Source organism: Ictidomys tridecemlineatus, chromosome 15 (assembly GCF_052094955.1).
Source record: "Ictidomys tridecemlineatus isolate mIctTri1 chromosome 15, mIctTri1.hap1, whole genome shotgun sequence".
NCBI lineage: Eukaryota > Metazoa > Chordata > Mammalia > Rodentia > Sciuridae > Ictidomys > Ictidomys tridecemlineatus.
The window spans coordinates 54,752,541-54,772,912 of record NC_135491.1 but is presented as its reverse complement, the minus strand read 5'-3'; the positions used below and the strand labels follow the sequence as shown (position 1 = coordinate 54,772,912).

The 20,372-nt window shown below is 49.1% G+C and overlaps 1 protein-coding gene across 1 annotated transcript in view; it reads left to right on the top strand.

Annotated features, from left to right (window-relative positions):
* Positions 1-291: 291 nt before the first annotated feature.
* Positions 292-20,372, top strand: part of Cdyl2 (chromodomain Y like 2) — a 164,373-nt gene continuing 144,292 nt past the window's right edge. The window contains exon 1 of the mRNA XM_078032717.1: positions 292-582. Within this exon, the coding sequence (XP_077888843.1) occupies positions 559-582 (24 nt within the window). The 5' untranslated portion in view covers positions 292-558. The remainder of the gene's footprint in view (positions 583-20,372) is intronic.

Genomic DNA, 20,372 nt, shown 5'->3' with positions numbered 1-20,372 from the left:
CCGGCCGGGTGGGCGGGCGGGCCCGGCGCGGCTCGGCCGGGGGACCGGTCCCCGGGGCGCGGCCGGGCCGCCGCCCCCGCCCCCCCCCGCCCCGGGGGCCGGGCCGGGCTCCCGGGGGGCGGGGACTCGCCCAGTGGCAGCAGCGTCCGGGCCGGCGGCGGGCGCGGGGCGGCTTCCTGCAGGCGGCGCCGGGGCGAGCCGTTGCCGGCTGCAGCCTCCGCCGCCGGGTCGCGGGTCGCGGGTGCCGCGTCGCTCGGGCCGCGTCCGTGCTGCCGGGCGCGCTGCGCGGCCGTCGCTGCTGCCCGCGCTCGTGCCGCCGCCGCCGCCGCCGCCGCCGCCGCCGCTGCCGGTTACGCCAGCCCCGCCGCCGCCCGCTCCGATTCTGCGCATAGGCAGCCCCCAAGCCTGTCATTCTGCAAAAACACAGTTTACTCAACACACCACACACTCGCACACACTCGCGCGCACACACGCGCACACTGGCCCCCGCGCGCACACGCACGGAGGGCGCGAGCGAGCAGACGCGCACACCCGGCGAGCCAAGTTCCGCAGCCTGGCATGGCTTCTGGGGACCTTTACGAGGTACGGGGACGCGGGGCGCGGGCCGGACCCAGCCCGCGGGCGGCGGCGGGCGGCGGGGCCGGGCCGGGCCGGGCCGGGCCGGGCCGGGCGCGAGCGGAGTTGCCGAGCCCGCGGCGGCGGCGGCGGCGGCGGCGGAGGGTGGCGGGGGCCGGGCGCGCCGCCCGCCCGCCGCCCGCCGCCTCCCGCGGCGCCGGCCCCGCCGCCTTTCTCTTTCTCTCGCACACACTCTTACTCCATCTACTTTGCGGCCTTGGAGGGGAAGGAGGAAGCCGGGCGGCGCCGGGCGGGGGAGGTAGCGGTCCCGGGGAGGTGTCTCGCCCGACGAGCCGCCCCGAGTGCAGAAAGTACAGGTAAAGTCGGCGCCGGACGTGCCGGGAATGCGGGGGCCGCGCCGCGGCCGGCGGGGGTGCGGGGCGGGGGTGCGCGGCCGGGCCGGGCCGGGGGCGCGGAGGCCGGGGGGCGGGCGGCCGAGCGGAGCCCGCGGGGCGCGGCGGGCCGGGGGCTGCGGACGGGGCGGCCCGCGGGGCTCGGGGGACGCCCGCCAAACCGTCCCCGGCCCCGCCCCTCCCCCCCACCTGCTGCCCGGCCGCGGGCTCCGACCCTCCGGGCTGGGGCATGGGGGCGGCCCTTGCGGGTGTCGTTCTCGCCGGGGCCGAGAGGGGGCGCTGCGGAGGCCCTCGGTGGAAGCGAAGGGAACATGGAAGTCGGAGGTGGGTGGTAACACGTTGCCAGAGGACGAGGATGGGAGCCTTGCCCCCACCACCCTCCGCCACCCTGGGCGGATACCGCACTCCAGGTCCACGCAGGTGGTGGGCAGCCCTAGGTATTTTTGAAATCGTTCCAGAGGGGTGAAGGCAGATAGTAGTCTGGCACCTTCAAACAAGGTAGAAATACCCCTGGTACCCGTGACCTCTGGAGAGCTAGGGCTTAACCAGTCCTGGACTGCACACGTACCAGCCCTGGACGTGGACAAGTGGACCACACAAGAAACCAGCAGCGCTCCCTGGAGCAGAGAGGGGTTGGCTCCCGAGAGAAGGTTCTGGATAAAGAAGCCAACGGATGGGCCATCTTCAACCAAAAGATCTGCTGATCCTGCAAGAAGCCAGCTCAGGGGTCACTCTGGACCTGGACTCCCCTGAACATAAGTCAGTTAACACCAGTTCTGAATTTCAAGACTTTTGGGTGAATTGAGACAAAAATCTAGAAGCAGTGGGATTCTCCTTCTGGCTAGGAGACTAGAGGGGGTGATTCACCCATGGTGAGCGCTTTCTTCTGGGTCTCACAGGCAGCTCAAACTTTATCAGGTGGATTTTCTGGCTGGTGTGGGAGAAGAATGGAAAATAGGCAAGTTAGCATCTTGGCCTCCTGTGTAACCAGGGCTTGGTGAGGCCCAGTCATGGATCACTCACCCATATGCAGCTAGGAGCAGCCTTAGCACTTATTGAGTGATGTAAGTTGCCCTCTTGTCTGCCCTGTGGCCTTCCTGATCCCTGTACTGGTAGATACTGGTAGAGAAGATGAAGTTGGATGGAAACTTGTTGAAGAACTTTGGCAGAGACAACCAATGGGACCATTAGATGTGATTTCTGAATTTCAAGACTTGTAGAGTCTCTTTTCAAGATGGGTCTCTTTCAAGATGGCAGAGCCATTTCCAGAAACCCAAATTGAATCACAGTGAAATGGAAAATTTGGACTTCCTGTAGTATAACCAGCCCCACCAGGACCTTGGCCAAAAGGAGATGTTCAGGGGCAAAACTAATCTTGTTGAGATCATGGAGTTTTTCTGTCCATTGTTGCCCAATGTGTTAGAGCTGCTGACCTTGCCCAGGTAAAAGTTGCATGGCGGAGGCTTTAAGAGGACCTATCACCAGCCATCAGTGTTTCCCCATTTAAAATTTGGAACTTACAAACCTTCTGGGGATAATTTCTTGCTTAATGTTCATCTGAAACTGCCCTCCTTAACGATGGTAATTATAGTTGCCAGATGAGTCTGAAGAGGGGAGTTTTCACAACAGCCTTGAACTATCTTAGCACCTCAAGAGTTCTTATTGAAGTTCAATAAGCAGACAATAATAATAATTACTTCTCTGATAGTAGGTAATTGTACTAGATGTAAAATGGTTTTCCTGTGGCTGATTATTTGCATAGTCATTACTAAAAGGGCTAAATTGCATTATGAGAATATAACCAATGTCAACATTTTTATAGCCTGTGTCTACATTATATAACGTATACTGAGGAATTTAATTTGTTGTTCAAATTTAACTTTAAAAACAATTAAGAACTGCTAAGTGTACATTAGCACATAGACTTCTAACTGTAACATTGTTGTATGCAAAAAAATAGGATATTGATTAAGAAAAAATCTTGGAATACCTCGTATAATGACTGATCTTGAAAGGAAAAAACCAGATCTCATTCTAAATTATGCTGTTACTTTAATTAACTATTATACTTGAATGTACATAAAATGGCTTCTCATAACCTTTAACCAATAAACTGCATTTTGAGTGGACTCGGAATGACTGCCTTTGTCATTAACATATTTCACCTTTGTGCTGACACTATTTTTGACCCTTTATGGTGAAGATGTGATTTCTGAATTTCAAGACTTGTAGAGTCTTCATCTTCTCTTTGGTGTTTCAGACAATTCAGTTGTACAGAGCAAATGTTCCTCAAATAGCACTTTTTTTTTTTTTTTAAGACATAGGTACTGAGTTTAAAGACATCAAAAGAAGAAAATTCTGTGTATGTAATGGCACTGTTGAGTGATCTTGAAGGAAGACAGAATCGCGCTCAGGTCCCTCAATTTTGGATCTTGATAGATGGTTCTGCCTTGTTTCTCCCATAATAGAGTCCTCCTCCTCCTCTTCCAGTACGTTGTAGCCATCAACTGCATGAAGGTGTTTTTAAATATCGATTAATGCCATGGAGTCAGACATAGGCCTAGTTGTAAAGCGAGTTCCTTTTTCAGATGCCCTGGCCTACATCTTGCTGAATGTAGGGATTGTAAGTGGCAGGCCAGGGGCCAGGTCTAGGCTGTGTGTGTGTGTGTGTGTGTGTGTGTGTGTGTGTGTGTTGTGCGCGCCTATGTGCGTACCTTGCCTCACTGTGGATAAGAAGACTGAACTTCATCACTTTCAGTTGGTGTTCTAGGTTGTCATGACCTCTAATGACAGTTAGAGACAATTTGTCACTGTCTCTAATGCTCTGTAACCGTGTACTTCTTCACACTTACATTTTTAATCTGGCTCCAGTGGGCATGAGCGTCTACAACCCCAGGATTCTGGTCAATTGTTTGCTAAGGCATTTGGGTATCAGGAAGACATCATCAGTAGAATAGGAAACCCAGCTCCTTCACATTAAGTTCTTCATTGACTGAATCCATGAGCACAAGTCTGATTTAAGTATAAATAAAACACTTTAGGTGGCCTTCTGAGTATCATCCTCTGTTTTCTTCACGTCTCTTGCTCATGGTCTCTTGAAACCATGTGTAGGGTGGCTCAGCTCTCTCTCCGGGAGGACGTATGTCTCACTTCTTACCAGAGAAGCAGGCTGCTGTGCTTCCTCCAGAGAAGAAGGATGCTGTGCATTTAAGCTTCAGCCACGTGGCTTTCCCTGGTGTTGAGGGTTGTCTGACACTGGAGGAGGGCTCCACTTTGTAGGCAAAGGTGTTGGAAGAGAAAGCTGTAGGTCCTTGGAAGAGGGCAGCACTGACCAGGTTGAAATTTACAGAAATGGGCCCGATGGTTCTTTTTGTGTCAACATTCAACTTATTTATGCTTTCCAAAGTTCCCACTTGAAAGGATGAGATGCTTCTAAGATGTGCAGTCTTTCTTTCTTTTGGGATTGATGTGCATCCTTATCACTAGGTGTATACAGAGAGCTCCACGTGCCTGTGTGTAGTTATGTGTGTGATTGTGTAACATCAGTGATAAAATACTTTTATTTCATTCCAAATAAAGTCAATAACAATGGAATCGTTTGAGTTTTGTTGGAAAGAATTTACTTCAGTTAAAAATGGACTCCACAGTGATGAGCACAGGCACCTCCACTCTGGAGCTATATATGCACCTTGCGCACTAGAACCACATGCTAAAAATAACAGAGCTTATGGGAGAAGCAGCCCTGAAGCAGACTGCAACCTGTAACCAGAACACTGAAAACCAAGGCAAGCCTAATACAAATGCAGGGCCGCGGGCCTCGGCTGGCTGGTGCGTGCCCCACCCGGCGCTCCTTCACAGAGGCACACTGAGCTTGTGTCCCTTCTCCAGACTCTGGAGGACATTCGCTCCTCATCAAGACTATTCCATCAAATCCATTCTGGTCCAGGGCGCAGCTTTCTTCTCTCAGCCGTGTGGGGAGAGATGGCTTGTGGCTTCTTCCTCTGCTCTGCAGCTTGGCCATGCAGGTTAACATGGTGGCAAGCCCAAGGGGCTCTCAAAGTCACCAAATCAGCCACCACTCACGTTAAAGGAAGGCACTGAGTGCATCGCCGTTTGCTTCTAGGGCCTTCATCTGTTGTTACGTCTTCTCCTGTGAGAGTGGTCGCCAGTGTGGCTTCAGAATGTCCACCAGCTAGGAAGAATCACACTGGAACCAATAGGCTGGTGTCACGTCCCCTATTTACCAGTCGCGTTTAAGAAGATTCCTGTCAAAAAAACAAAAAAACGTGTTCTAGCAGAACAGTGTGGGATCCAACTTCTTGAATCCCTGCACGAGTATTTGAGGAGTTGAATTGATTCTTTGGCACATAGCAGGTGCCTGATGAATATGGAATGGGTATGTGAGTCTCTCTCCTTTTGAAAATTATTTTAAATGGTCTCCAGTGGGTTTGCATTGGTTTAAGTAGATCTTTATGTCAAGTCCCTCCTTACTGCATAAGATCATTTCTCCAGGGGCTCAAACTGTTCTTGACAGGAGCTGCTGTGGCTCCCTGCCGACTGACCAGTTGCTCAGGAGCAGTTCAGGCCTGGTGATCCTCAGAGGTCAAAGACATTGCAGTGGTGCCTTTAGATTTCAGAGATCTTGGTTCTTCTTTCTCTGTTGGAAGGCGAGAAGAGGTCCAGGTTGAGTGAACCCATAGCACCATCATTCATTTGTACCTTTCTTATTTGGAGATCACCCTACGTATGCCTGGCGCTAGGGAAGTGGTACTGGTGCCCTCTAGGAGCCGGGGTCTAGTGGGAGACACAGCGAGGTAAACAAGTTTCCAGTGCAGTTTCCTGGACAGGGTATGTACAGGGGAAGATGGGGCTCTCCAGGTGCAGGTTGAGGAGCTCATCCAGCCTTGGGGGAATGAGAGGGAGCATCCCTGAGAAGGTGATGGCTGTCGAAGACCTTAACCTAGGATCTGAGCATGATCAGATCTGCAGGATTTACTGAGAATATTTGAGATCTTTTCAGTTTTGAAAAGCAATGTATATTTATTGTTATAACTTCTAAAAATAGAAGTAAAAAGTTATAATACCTAAGATAACTGTTACTAAGCCCTTAGTATATAATTGTGTTCAGTAAGTATTAATGTGATATCTAAATTAAGTAAAATGTTAGCTTTTTGATGTAGATACAAAGGAAGGATGTAATTGTTTACTATACATATTTTATGTAATAATAAAAACCCAATTGGAAAATAGGGCACATGCTGTTTATAACTTGTTTTATTTTTCACTTAAATCATTTAATTATACTCTATGTGTGTGTGTGTGTGTGTGTATGAGAGAGAAAGATACATACATACATACATACATACTGGGGATTGAACCCAGGGATGGTTTACCGCTGAACTCCATCCCCAACCCTTTTTATTTTTTATTACAAGACAGGGTCTTGCTGAGTTGCTGAGGTTCTCCCTCAGTTGCCTGGACTGGCCTCAATCTTGGGATCCTCCTGCCTCAGCCTCCTGAGTCAGTGGCATTACAGGATTTTTAACCTGCCATTAAAAATCAAGGCACTATGCTTGGCTTGATTTTTAATAGCAGGTTAATTTTCTCTTGGATGTGCCATTTTTTTTCTGTAACTAATCCCCTGTTGGACACCTGGATTATTTTCATTTGTAAACCACTGTCAGTTTTGCTGTTGTGAACATCCATAAACCTTATAATCTGTATGCATATCTTACTCTTTTCCTCAGGCTAAATACTGAGAAATCATTAGTTTGAAAAATGTGAATATTTTAAACACTGTTGACACATAATTCTAGGCTGCCTTCAGAAATTGACGGTAGTTTATTGGAGAAGACCAGAAGTGGGGTGACTGGCTGATACTGTGTGCTCTTTCAGCAGTAGAACCCAGATGATGGTGGCTTGAATGAAGGGGAGTGGCAGCAGGGGTGGAGAGAAGTGGGTGGGATTGAAAGACTCAAAAAGAATCAGCTTACGTTTGGGATCTCAGACAGGATCATGTTTGGCAGCATAATATAGAAAACATAAAGAACAGTGCTTAACCAAGATCTGTTCTTTTGTTTGAAATAACCTTTGGAGTTGGGCAGTCCTGGATTGCTGTGATGCTCTTTGAAGTTTCATCTCTTTTCTGTCATCTTCAGCTGTGACTTCTGTCCTCAAGGTCATGTCAGGGGCCAAGGTGGCCTTGGAGCTCTAGATGGAAGGGCCAGAGTCGTCTCTCCACAGACAGCGTGTGCAAGTTCCCCAGGGTCCTCGCACCTCATTTCCTGAACTCATCACGTGGTTGCCCTCAAGCCTAGCTGCAAAGGAGGCTGAATACAAGTGTCATTGTCCGCTGTGTTTCCCGCTGTTCTTGAATCAAGCTTCGCTGATCCTGTGTGGGATTGAGGGGAGGCGGGACTTGGGGGATGGCTTCTAGCTTCCTGTGTTAGTTCTTGGGGTGGCTGGTAGCTGCAGGGAGGAAGCAGCATTTGGGGCAAGTGCAGAGGCAGCCGGAAGGGCAGTGAATCAGGAGGCCGTGTGGAACTTCAGGTTCAGACTTCAGAAAGGTGGGCCCCGGGAGCCAGAGCTCTGGAGCAGGATCGAGCATGGAGACAGCGGCTGGGATCCCTGGCCACACAGGTCCCGCTCGAACCAGCGAGCAGAGTGAGGGTGTCAGGAGGGGTTTGGTGATGGGGAAAGTGGACATTTTAGAGATGGGGAAGAGAAAGAAGATCAAAGGATTAACATGAACAATAGAAGAAAAACCAAGGGTGTTGCTGTCACATCCTGATGGGGAAGTCTTCTGTCGCATCCTGACGGGGCTGTAAAAAGCCATGGTTTCCTGAGAAGCCTTGAGGTCTCCCCTTTTTGTGTCCCAGTTTCTCTTGTGAAGGGCTCTGCTTTGTTCCCTCTTCAGGCCAGTCGACTCCAGCACTGCCAGAATTCCCCACTGTGGCGCTGTCACCATTGCTTTAGAGGTGACTTGGGAGCTGTCAACATGAGAAAGATGGGGTGGTCGAAGTGACCTTGGACCTAATAACCAGCAGGTCCTTGGTGAGCCCTGGGAGGCAGCTATGCCGCTGCCTGGGCAGGGGTGGCGGCAGCCTGGCGAGGACAGGGGAAGGTGACATAGACACCTCCTATGGGCAGTGCTTTCCCGTCTCAGGTGTGGTGGTGAGGAGAGAGGGAAGGTGTTGACCAGGTGCGGAGGGGTCGGCCACCTCACCCGGGTTCTCCACGCGCTCTGCTGCTTGAGAGCGTGAATACTTAAAGATGGGGGTGGAGACGTTGGGTTACTGGACCTCAGTTCTTAGGCGTGATTTTCCGTAAGCCCCAGGGCCCTTCTGCTGACCTGCGATGTTGGGTCTGAGGTCTCCACTAATTTTTCCTGGAGAAAAGAAGCAGAAGGTGTAGTCCCACAGAACCTTTCTAAATGAAATTTGCTCAAGGAAGAGTTCTTTCTGGGCTGAGGATGAGGAGACAGAACTCTGCATGAGGGGTCGTTGAGGTAGCATTGATCTGAGGGGAGGAGCAGGGACAGTAGTCCGCGGTGGCTGTTGGTGAGCCAGGGTGGCTGTCAGGTTCAGGTGTCCGCAGGGCTGGCTCCGGCCTCCCGTCTCCAGTTCTTTGGTCAAACACTCATCCAGGCATGGCTGTGAGGTTTCTGTAATGTGGTTTAAGTCCTTAATCAGTTGACTTTAAGGGAGCTTATCTAGATAATCTCAGTGGCCCTGGATCAGTCAGCTGCAAGGCCCTCAAGAGGCTTTCCAGAAAAACAAGAAATTCCACCTGTGGACAGCACCCGAGGCCAGGCCCGAGTTCCAGCCTGCCCTCCCCCTAGCCTCCTGTCCAGAAGCCTCCTGTTCTAACGTATATTGAGCAGGCTTGCTATTCCTCAGCAAGTCCCTTCATGTGTGGAGCCAGGGCTCTGCCTCTCCCCCACACGTCACTCTGGTAGCAGTGTGTGCTGGATGAGCTTGCCGTCATCAGAACCTGGGTGGCCATGACTGTGAAGCGGAGGCTGTCCTCCTGACTCGTCCATCACTTCACTGAGTGCCTTGCTTCTCAGGAGCCCCGCTGTCTGGTTTGTGTGTATGAAGAGGAGCAAGCCGAGGGCCACGAGCTCTGGGCGACAACCAGTGTCCAGGGACTCTGAGGCCCGGGTGTGCTCGCACGCTGGAACCTCTCAGGCAGCCATGTGTGCTGCTGGCTCCAGGGCAGGCCTGGCCTGGGTCCGGAGTTCTCCTGCGCCGAGTCAGCGGCGAGCTCCGAGGCAGGTGAGTGGGAGGTCCTGGTGTGCCACGGTCCTGTGGCCAGTACCATAGCCAGTGGGTGGAGCTGCTGCCTCCGCGGGTCACCCTCTCCGGGAGAAGGCCGCCATTGATCATGGACCTTAAAAAGCCAAAGAGGCCTCGAGGTTTGTCATTTCCTGGTTTCTCTTAAGATGGCTGCTGTTCCTCGACCCTCTTGACTCCCAGAATCTCCTGTGTTGACCTGTTACCGTGCTGCTTTATAAGTGACTTAGGAGGCTTTAGGGACTCACCTGTGGGACAGGGGCTTTGCCGGGCCAGGAATGCCCCCTTCTGAGGAAGGGGATCTGCCTTGTCCTCAAATTCTTGATCAGGGCATTTTCCTCCTTGATTTTCATTTTCTTGTCTTCTAGTCCAGTGTTTTAAAAATTATGTCTCACGGGTCTTACTGACAAACTGTGGCGCTTATATATAAATGCTGGATTTGTATTTTATTTAAAGATAGCCATTTGTTCAATAATTCACCTATCGAGTGTTTGTTGAATGTTTACTACGTGCCTAGAACTCTGCTTGTGCTGGGACTTTGGCCATGAATGCCTTTTAAGCTATCGTTAAAAATGTAGTAATTAAAAACCCAACACCCACATATGTTCCGTACTGTATTTTTAACACTTTGGAGTTTTTCATATGTTAAAGGTGCAGCCAGGCCAACTCTTTTTTGTGGGCAGGCCCAAGAATACAGCTTTTTTCTCCACCCTGGACATATATTAGAACTTCTGATAAATGGCCTTTTTAGCAATACTGTAGGTCTGTGTGGTTCCTAAGAAACCTTCAGGCCCATCTCTGTCTGCTTGTGTAAAATTGTGGGAACCAATACAGTCATGTGCTCAGGTACCACTCGGGGTCCAGGCGGGTGGTGGCGAATGTTCTCGACCTGGCATGATTTTCAGTGTGCGATACAATGGACGTCCACACCTAGTATCTTGTATTGTTGGGGTTTATTGAGAATTCTGGGTCCTTCTGCCCTGACTTAAATTGGAGAGAGAGAGTGGAAGCCACGTTCAACCACTGCTCATGACAGAGTCCAGGTCAGGTTTCTCATGCTGTCAGGACGGCAGCTGACATGCTCGGATTCCATTGAGAGTTCTTGTTTGTTAAAGTAGTATTTTCTGCTCGGTTAACTCAGTGGTCAGAAAGTGTTGAGAGTTAAACTTAGAGTAGACGTGTACCCTAAGAAATCGCCACAGGTGTCACGCGTCCTGTGTGGAGTTCTGGGGACAGTCTGGGTAGGGGAGATGGTGGCCCTGCCGAGCCCCCATCTCCTGCTAGACTCAGCTCTGTGGGAGGGGGAGCCCCCCTGGACTATTCATGGCTGTGTTCCCAGCTCGTGGCTCTTTGCAGGGCATATTTCTTCCTTCCAAGAGACACTGAAGGAATGGTTGAAACCGTTGAAACCTGAGGTTCGGGCTGAAAGGAAGCAAAGAGACAGAAGTGAGAGGCGGAGACCAGGCAGAGTCACAGGAGAGTTTATTTGTCAGAGCAGAAGACAAAGGCCTTGTCTCCATAGATGGAGAGACGCAAAACAGGCTTGGGGCTTGGGACTTTTATGGGGCAGGCTCGGGGTTAGCTAAACTGGGTGGGTCCCAATGGTGGTTAGGGGTGGGGTTGGTGTGAGGGAATGGAGAGCCCTTCTCAGAAATGCCCCTGGCGGGAAGGCCAAGGTTTCCTTAAAATGGTGCCTGTCACTGAAGATGGCCGCCCAGGTGCTGGGCAGGGACCTGAGGCAGGTACCTGAAGCACTTCCCTGGCCGTCCCTTCTGTGAGCTTCCTGCGCTGCTGCTGTGTGGCGGTGGTTCCTCCCCTCTCGAGAAGAGCTCTTCAAGTTTTCCTGGAAATGCGGGCTTCCGCTTTCCCTTCACTGGATCCAGTGTAGTTTTAGAGGTGATGCAAGTTCCTGAAAGCGCTGAAGCCTCAGGCGCTGCTCCTCCTGGGGGTGGCGACGGGAGCCAGCGGCCATTCTTGGTTAACTTGCGTGTGTGTCAGCCCCTGTCACTGCCAGCAGTGGTTTCGCCCTCTGCTCGGCCTCTGGGTGGACGTCTACCTTCCATTTAGGGTGGGTTGCCTGTGTAGGGTCCTTGCTGGGACCTGGGCTGCCGTCTAAGTAACAGCCCCATTTTCCTGCCCCAGGGCGTATTACCGCTCCCTCAGACACCAGCCCCACCCTCAACCTCGAATTCTTTCCCACCCAGGGGCGTACCCACCCGCTCTTCACCACCCACCTGGGACCCACCTGGCTCTAATCCCTGAGCTCCCATAAAAGCCCAGAACTGCAGCCTTGTTGCCTCTCTCCACTGGAGGGACGGGCCTTAATTTGCCAGCTCCGACAGACTCTCTTGTGTCTCTGCCTGGTCTCCCGTCTCCAGTTCCTCACTTTCCTTTCAGCCTGGAGACAGACTGTGGAGCGGACGCCCAAGGGTTTACTGAGGAACGTTCTCCTGAGCTGGGCCTGTGAGGCCTTGAGGAAGGTGGGACTGGGCAGATGTGAAGCCCACCCACAGTGAGGTCACAGCCCAGTCTCCGCTGATGCTGTAGTCAGCTCTGAGCTGTGGTGGCCCTTCAGAAGTGTCCCCAGTCACTGCTGGTAGGCTGCTCACAGCAAGGGGCACATCTGTGAGCCTGTAGCAGCAGGATAGTCCTTGCAGCTGCGGTCACAGGTAATTGATGGAGTAGAGGGACCTGGGAGGAGTATCACCTCATATCACTCCTCTAGGTCTCCACCTGTCCTTGCCCTTACTGATGGTGAGCCGTGGACAGACATCTGTCACGTTGGGCCCTCCCTGATGACATCCTTTGTCATTTGCCAGCCTCTTCGGGCAGCCTGAGTCCGAGTTTGGACAGGCTGGCCTTGTGCTGGGATGGTGCTTGCGGTTCCCTCCACTGCCCGGGCAGCACTGGCCTGGGATCTCCTGCAGGGAAGCCTCCCGAGGCTGGGCTCCTGCTGGTCTCCACCCCTTGTTCTTGAAGCATTTCCCTTGAGAGTTCCTGGAGTCTCAGATGCCTTTGCATCTTTATCTTCTGCTGCCAGTTCCTTGACCTTGGCAGCTTGAGACAGGAGAAATGGTTTGTCCCAGGTTTCCCTTGCTCTCCTGTTTAGTCACTGTAGGGACAGTTTCTAAGTTTTGACACTTGCCTGACTTTTTCTCCTGAGCTCCAGACCTATCCAATTCCATTGGGGCCTTTTAAACTGAAATATCCAAAGGTGAACTTACGGTCTTCCTCCTGGATTCCTAGCCTCCATCCCTGTTCCTGGGCCAGAGGCTGGCCTCCATTGCTGAGCCCAGACACCTGGTCTGTTCCTTTCATTCAGCAGCCCAAGTACTTCTTCCTCCTGAGACCCTCACCACTTCAGTCCAGGGGACTCTGCATGGAGTAACTGTGGGGTGTCGAGTGCTGTCTCTGGGTCTGCTCCTGCCCACTCCAGTTTTTCTGCACATTTTACTCACAAGGGTCTTCCTCAGACCCTCACTTCGTCATGTTTCTTTCTGATGAAAGAGTGTGAAGTCCGTGTAAACTTTGTGATTTGAGTCTTGTCCCTCCATGGTTCCCCATGTAGAGCATGCCTTCTGCCCAGAGAGCTGCGCGTTGCCCCTCGCCACACTCCTTCCTTTAATCCCACTCCAGGTGATGAACACTGTCCAGCCCTGACCCCTGCCCCTCCTCCTAGTGTCAGCTTGGATGTCACGCTGGGCAAGGCTTCCTTCATTCTCCAAGGCTTTCTGCCCCTTCTTCAGGCTCCCACAGAGTCCTGCTCCTTGTGTGGACACTTGCTTGGCTTGACCAAACACTGAAATCTCCCGTTAGGTTGAGGGCTTTGAGTGGGGCCTGTGAATCCATCTAACTTGTTCCGTTTTTAGCACTAAGCATGGTGCGAGTTTCGAACCACAGTCTGTTTATAGAAGCATTGATCAGTCAGGTCTTTAAGTTACAGGAAAGTCAGAGCTGTTCTGTCTCGGATGTCTACAACCCGTTTGGTGGGATGTTTGAAGGCATTTAAAGTCTTTCAGTGTTTCCCAGTTCAGTGTGATTTCTACCAGTGGACATTGTTTTCCTATGAGCCAGACTCGTTGAAAACATCTAGCTTTGGGTAACCGGTGAAGTTTGTGCAGTACTGTTAGGAGGATTGCAGGGTCTTGGTGGGCTGAGGGTCGGAAGTCATCCATTTTGTCTTTCACTAGCACCTCCAGCAGGTGATAAGAATGATGGCCTCATTTATTTTGTTGAAGGAGAACAACGGTTGAGATGCAAAAACTGACTGTTGGTTTTCACTGACGTCTGTGGGTCTGTCTACGTGAGGCAGACAGCATCTTCCTGGACTGTTCTGGAGAGCTGCTTTGGAAATCTTGATGTTGTCATTGCTTTCTTGTGCAGATTTCTCAAAGGAGGTCAGTGAGGCCCGGAACGTCCTTATGCCTCCTTTAATTCTTTTGGTGATGAAGAGTAGGGCTGGGACCTGCAGTCACAGGCCTTGACATTGATGGGGAACATTTGATACCTCCGCTTTTCATGGAAATCCAGACTCATGTGGGGACTGTTGGAAGTCAGGTCACGTAATGGGATTCAAAGCACCGTGTCTTTGAAGACTCCATCTTCACGTAGGCCACATTCTTCTAAGTGAAGGGCAGCCACCCACACCAGCAGACAGAGCACGGTGATCATCCGCGTGGCACTGAGAAGAGGCGCGTCTTCCTGCTTCCCCAGGCTCTGTAAGACCACGGCCACGGGTGCCTGTTGTCTGTGGAGGGACGGCACAGGGAGTTCCTGTGGTCAGCACTGCCTTCAGCCCCACTCCTCAGAACAGCCGGGCTGTGCCCACGCTGGTGGTGGTGATGGCAGAACCGGGTCCGAGGCCTTCACTCAGGCCCCATTACTGATTTGGAGGGCAGCTAGCTGGTGGCGTCCTTGGTGGGTACTTCCCCCGCGTGGCCCTTGCAGCATCCTGCTGGGCCTCTGCACCTTCCACGTCTTCCTCTTCACTGTGGCTGGCGTGGTGTTAGCATCCCTTCGCCCCGGGATTGTCAGGGTGGTCATTCCAAACTTCCCTGGTGACCGTGGCTGACTTGGTAAGGTGCTGTGGAAAGCTGCTTCCCGTGGGTGAGGTGACCGAGTCCAGATCCTGGCAAACAGGTCTGCACTGTTTTTAAAGTTGATTTTAAAAAATTATGTATAACATCAGGATAGATTTTAACATGATCACAAAATCGTGGACTATGATATTCTCTAACTTGGTCCCCAGCACTCCCGCCGCCCCCCTCCCCTCCTCCCTCTGCCTGCCCCTCCCTCTCCTGACCTTCTGCAGTCTGTTTATAGTTGTGTTTTTCATTAATGTCTGTGGATGTACTTGGTATTGGGATCCATTGTGCTGTATTCATGTAGGTATCTACGGAAGTTTGCTCACACCCATCCCACCTCTTCCCTTTCCCTGGCTCCTTCCTCCTGCTCCGTCCCCTTCGTCTTTTTTCTAGTCTATCTACTGATCCTTCTTCTATTTTGATGAAATGCCTTCTCCCCTTTTCCCTTTCTTTCCCTCCACACCATGTTATGAACGAGCTTCTGCATATCAGAGAAAACTTGATCTTTAACTTTTTGGGACTGGATTATTTCACTTAGCACAATGTTCTCCAGTTCCCTCCATTTACCGCCAAATGCCAGAATTCTTCTTTGTGACTGAGTAATACTCCATTGTGTATATATACCACAGTTTTTTTATCCTTCATTGTTAATGTTTGAATAAGTAGAAGCATTTACATCAATTCTTAAATTCTTAAATTCAAAGAACCGCAAAGAGATGTGTGTTTTTGCCACCTGCATGACAAGCTGTCATGTACTGTTTTAGTCAGCTTTTTCACTGCTATGACCAAAAGACCTGACAAGAACAACTTTAGAGGGGAAAGATGCACTTGGGGCTCATGGTTTCGGAGGTCTCAGTGCATACACAGCCGACTGCATTCCTGGACCCCAGGGCACGCCCCCCAGTGGCCCAGCTCCTCCTCCCACCAGGCCTGCCTTCAGTCCCACTCCCTCTCGGGAACCAAGCACTGGTGGGGCTAAGGCTCTCCCAACCCAGGCCTGTACTGACAGTGGCTTGTCAGTTCTGTAAGGAGCAGCCTGAGTAGGCAGGAGCACCGACGGAGGAGACAGACACACAGGCAGTGTCCTTCTTTCTTGGAGGTTTCCCACCGAGTTGTCCAGGTGGGGTGGCATTTCTCCTTAGAGGTCAGATTATCTTTCATGCCCTCTGGTGACTCCTGACAGCACTCAGTCCTTCTCTCTAGATGGCCCAGTGCCTCCGGGAACCTTTCCCAGGAAGGGGGTGCTCCGCTCTGCAGCACCTCCTCCATCTTGGCCTGGTGCTGGCTCTTGGGAAGCGCTGGGTCCAGTGAGCTGAAGTGGCCTTGTCAGTTGGTGTCTGTGGGGCTGTGGATTGGTCACCAGCATCTCTACTTCATTGACCACGCCACTCCAGGGCACTCCTTTACAAAGGTCTTTTTTTTTTTTTAAATAACAATTGCACACATTTGTAGTGTACGGTGTGTGTTTTACACCTGTGATGTGGTAGGATGATCAAGTCAGAGGGATTAGCCTATCTGTCACCTCAAAGTTTCATTCTTTCTTTGTGGTGAGAATACTTGCAAACGTGTCTCTTAGCTGTTTTGAAACGTGCAGTGCATTATGATTGGCTCTGGTCTGCCGTCCAGTGGAGCACAGAACTCTTTCCTCCATGTGAACTCGGTGCCCACTGGTCAACATCCCTCTTTCCTGCCCGCTCCCCTGCCTGGCCCCTGATAGCCAGCATTCTGCCCTCTTCTTCCATGAGCTGTGCTTTTTTAGGTTCCATGTGTGAGTGAGAACATGTGGGAATTTGTGTTTCTGTGCCTGGCTTATTTACTTTACAGTACACAAATGACACGCTTTCTAGTTTATTTATTTATTCTTTGCTGAACAGTATTCCATTGTGCATGTGTACCTCATTTTATAAAACCCGTTTACCCATTGACGGACACCTAGGCGGTTTCTGTATCTTGCCGTTGTGAGTGGAGCTGCCGTGAGCGAGGGAGTCTGGGCAGCTTCCCCTTTTGCCCACTGCTTTCCATTCCTCTGGGTACAGCCGGTAGCAGGTACCCAGCAGTGGGACTGATGGAGCCAATCGTACTTTTATTTTCAGTTTTTAGAGGACTCTTGTACTATTTTCCATAATGGCTGTACTTATATGCAGTACCACCAGTGGTGTATAAGGACCCCCTTTTCTCATATTCTCACCAACACTTTCATCTTTCTAATAATAGCCAATCTGACAGGTGTGAGATGACAACTCACTGTAGTTTTAATTTGCATTTTCTGATGGTTACCAATAGTAGCTCCCCCCCCCCAAGCTGTAATAATTAAAACTGCATGGTATTGGCATAAAAACACACTGAAAGGGAAGGAATAGGCTAGACAGCCCCAAAATAAACCCACATATCTTCAGTCGATTAGTTTTTGACAAAGGTGCCAAGAACACACATTAGGGAAAGGACAGTCTCTTCAAGAAGTGGTGTTGGAAAAACTGGGTATCCACATGCAGGTGAATGGAAATGGGCCCTTTCCTTATCACTGATACAGGAATCAACTCTAAAGGGATTGAACACTTAAGACCTAAAACTGTGAAAGTACTAGAAGAAAACGGGAGGCGCTCCGTGACATCGTCCATCAGAGAGTTCTTGGCTATGGCTCCAAAAGCGCAAGCAACAAAGTCAAAATGGGAAAATGGATGGCATCAAACTAAACAGCTTCTGTATAACAGGAAACAGAGGCGGAAGAGATGCCCGACCTGCAGATTTGGAGAAAATATTTGCAAATCATTTGTAGAAAAGGGGCTAGTAGCCAAGAGATTCAGGGAACTCAAACTATTCAATATCAAATAACCCTTAAAGTTGGGCAAAGGACTGACTAGACACCGCTCTGAAGTAGGTGCACAGGTAAGTGGACAGCTGGATCCTTTGCCACCTTCTGTTCCCACAGTGTATCCAAAGTGATTGTGTGAAAAGGTAATTCTGAAAATGTCTTCCGTGGCCTCGTGGCTCTGGGGCAAAAGCCCCGATGCTTACCAGGATGGCTCCTGGCTTGGCCCCCAGGCTTGCCCACCACCCTCCTTGGCCTGCTCACCGACTCTTTCAGTTCACCTGAACCTCCTTTGCTTCATGACCTTGCTCATGCTGTTTCTTTGGACCTGCCTGGTCCTCTCTCTCTTGAGCTCTGGGCTTCTCTGACCTCCCAGGCCAGGATGGCCCTTGCTCTGCACCCCCTGAGCTTCCCGGGCTTCTCCACAGCTCGTTCCCCTCAGTCAGTGGCTCCAGTGCTTAGTTAAGGTCTGTCTTCTGAAAGGCAGAGCCAGCTCTGCCTCGGCCGGTGCAGTGCCCCTGCACCCAGCACATAAGACAGGCTGGTGAAAATCCCTCCAGATTCCAGGAAGCTCTGGACCACCAAGTTTGGGCTGTTTTCTTCCAGAATCAGCATCACAGCCTCTTTTCCTCCCACTCTGGTCTTGATGTGCTTCTCAACCCTGTACCCTGCTGGCTGTTGTCTGGTTATTCTCAAGTCTGTCAATGCCATTTTAAAATGTATGACCTAGAAGAATTCTAGGTTCATCAGCAGAGGTCACATCTCATAATTTGTGTGCTGAATTTTTAATTAATTTAGTCTTAGGAAAACCTGAAATGTAGAATAAATATTAAAAAAAATAACATGAATAAAAACCATTGTTTTAAAACTTCTGCACAATGGGTAAAGTGGTACTCAGAGGCACATTCGTAACCTTAAGTCAAAAGCAAAAAAGATTTGCTATACAAAATTACATATAAGAGGTTGTGAGGGGAATGGGAAAACAAACAAGGAGAGAAATGAATTTCAGTAGATGGGGTAGAGAGAGAAGATGGGAGGGGAGGGGAGGGGGGATAGTAGGGGATAGGAAAGGTAGCAGAATACAACAATTACTAATAGGGCATTATGTAAAAATGTGGATGTGTAACGGATGTGATTCTGCAATCTGCATTTGGGGTAAAAATTGGGAGTTCATAACCCACTTCAATCTAATGTATGAAATATGATATGTCAAGAGCTTTGTAATGTTGTGAACAACCAATTAAAAAAGCAAAAAAGAATGAATTCAGTTCATCTCAAAAAGTCAGAAAAAGGATAGCAAAATGAAAAGACATTATATAAAGAAAAAAATAATGTAAAGAGAAGCAAAAACAATAATAAAGTAGAAAAGAAAAATAAAATTACATATATTAAAGATTATACTTACATTTTTGGTGCCAGTTTTATTTATATGTATATGTACTTACTATATCTATTTATTTATTTTTTAAGTTGTTGATTGACCTTTATTTATTTACTTATATGTGGGGCTGAGGATCAAACCCAGTGCCTTGTACGTGCTTGGCGAGCGCTCTACCACTGAGCCACAACCCCAGCCCTACTTACTATATTTATAAATTGTGGAAAAATGTAAATATAAAATTTTTATTTTAATGATTTATTTTTGTGGGAGATACTGGGCATTGAATCCAGGAATATTCTACCACTGGGCTATATTCCCACCCCTTTTTATTGTTTCCTTTTGAAATGGGGTCTCACTGAGTTGCCCCGGCTGGACTTGGATTTGTGATCCTCCTGGAAAGCTGGGATTAGAGGCATGTGCCACCACACCTGACTTATTTTTAACCATTTTAAAGTGTAGAGTTGAGTGGCATTTAGTACTCTCACAGTGTTGTATAACTGATTACTACAGTGCTTCAACATCCCAAGTGGAAGCCGCTGTACGTAGTCACTTGCCATTTCCTCGGCAGTCACTCATCTGCTTTCTGTCTTCATGAATTGGCCTGTTTGGGGTATTTCATATAATGGAATTAAACAATATACGGCAATTTATTAAACAAAATATGGCATTTTTATATTTGGCCTCTTCTTGTTCTTAGTATAATAATGCTTTCAAGGTTAATCTTGTTGGAACATATAATCAGAACTTCTTTCCTTTTTATAACTGAATAGTATACCATTGTATTATGTATGTAAGATGTTTTGTTTTTCCATGCATCTGTTGATGACACTTGGGTTGTTATACCTTTTAGCTCTTCTGACTGTGGTTATGAATAATTCTGCTATGCACATTGGCTTGCAAGTGTCCGTTTAAGTTCCTATTTTCAGTTCTTTTGGATATATAGCTAGGAGTGGATTTGCTGGACTATATTCTAATTTTACAGGGAACTCTTTGAGAACTGCCAAATTGTTTTCCACAGAATCTATACTATTTTACCGTCCTACTGGCCTTAGTCAAGGAATGTAGTTTGTCTAAATTCTCTCCAGCATTTGTTATTTTGTTTATTATTGTTCATAACCATTATGGTAGTTGTGAAAGGGTATCTCCTTGTGATTTTGGTTTGCATCTTCTTGAATGACTGATGATGTGAGCCTTGTGTTTAGTAGCTATTTGTATATTTTTTTAGGAGGAATGTCTGTTCAAGTCCCTTGTCAGTTTTTGAATTGGGTTGTTTATCCTTTTGTTATTGAGTTATAGGATTTTAAAAATATACGTATTCTGGATATTAAACCCTTATCATATATGTGACCTGAAAATATTTTTTCCATTCTATCTGTTACCTTCTTACTCTCTTGATAGTGTACTTTGATGCACAGAAATTATAATTTTATTGACGTTCGATGAGTATTTTTGGTATTTATATGTATTTTTTGTTTCCAGTGCTTTTGGTGTCATATTTAAATGACACCAAATACCAGCATAGTGTTAGAACTCTAATACTATGTAAAAGAGAAGTGGGGAAAGTGGGCATTGTTGATCTTAGAAGAAATGCTCAGGCTTTCACCACTGAATATGATATTAGCTGTGGGTCTGCCATAATTCCCCTTATCATGTTGAGAGTTTATTTTTTTGATCTTTTTAAAAATCACGAAACAGCATTGGACTCTGTCAGATGCCTCTTCTGTGTCAATGGAGATGAATATGTGTTGTTTTCCTTTATTCTATTAACGTGGTAATATTGCAGTTATTTATATTCACTTTGCGGTTATTTATGTTCGTGTGTTGAACTATCCTTGC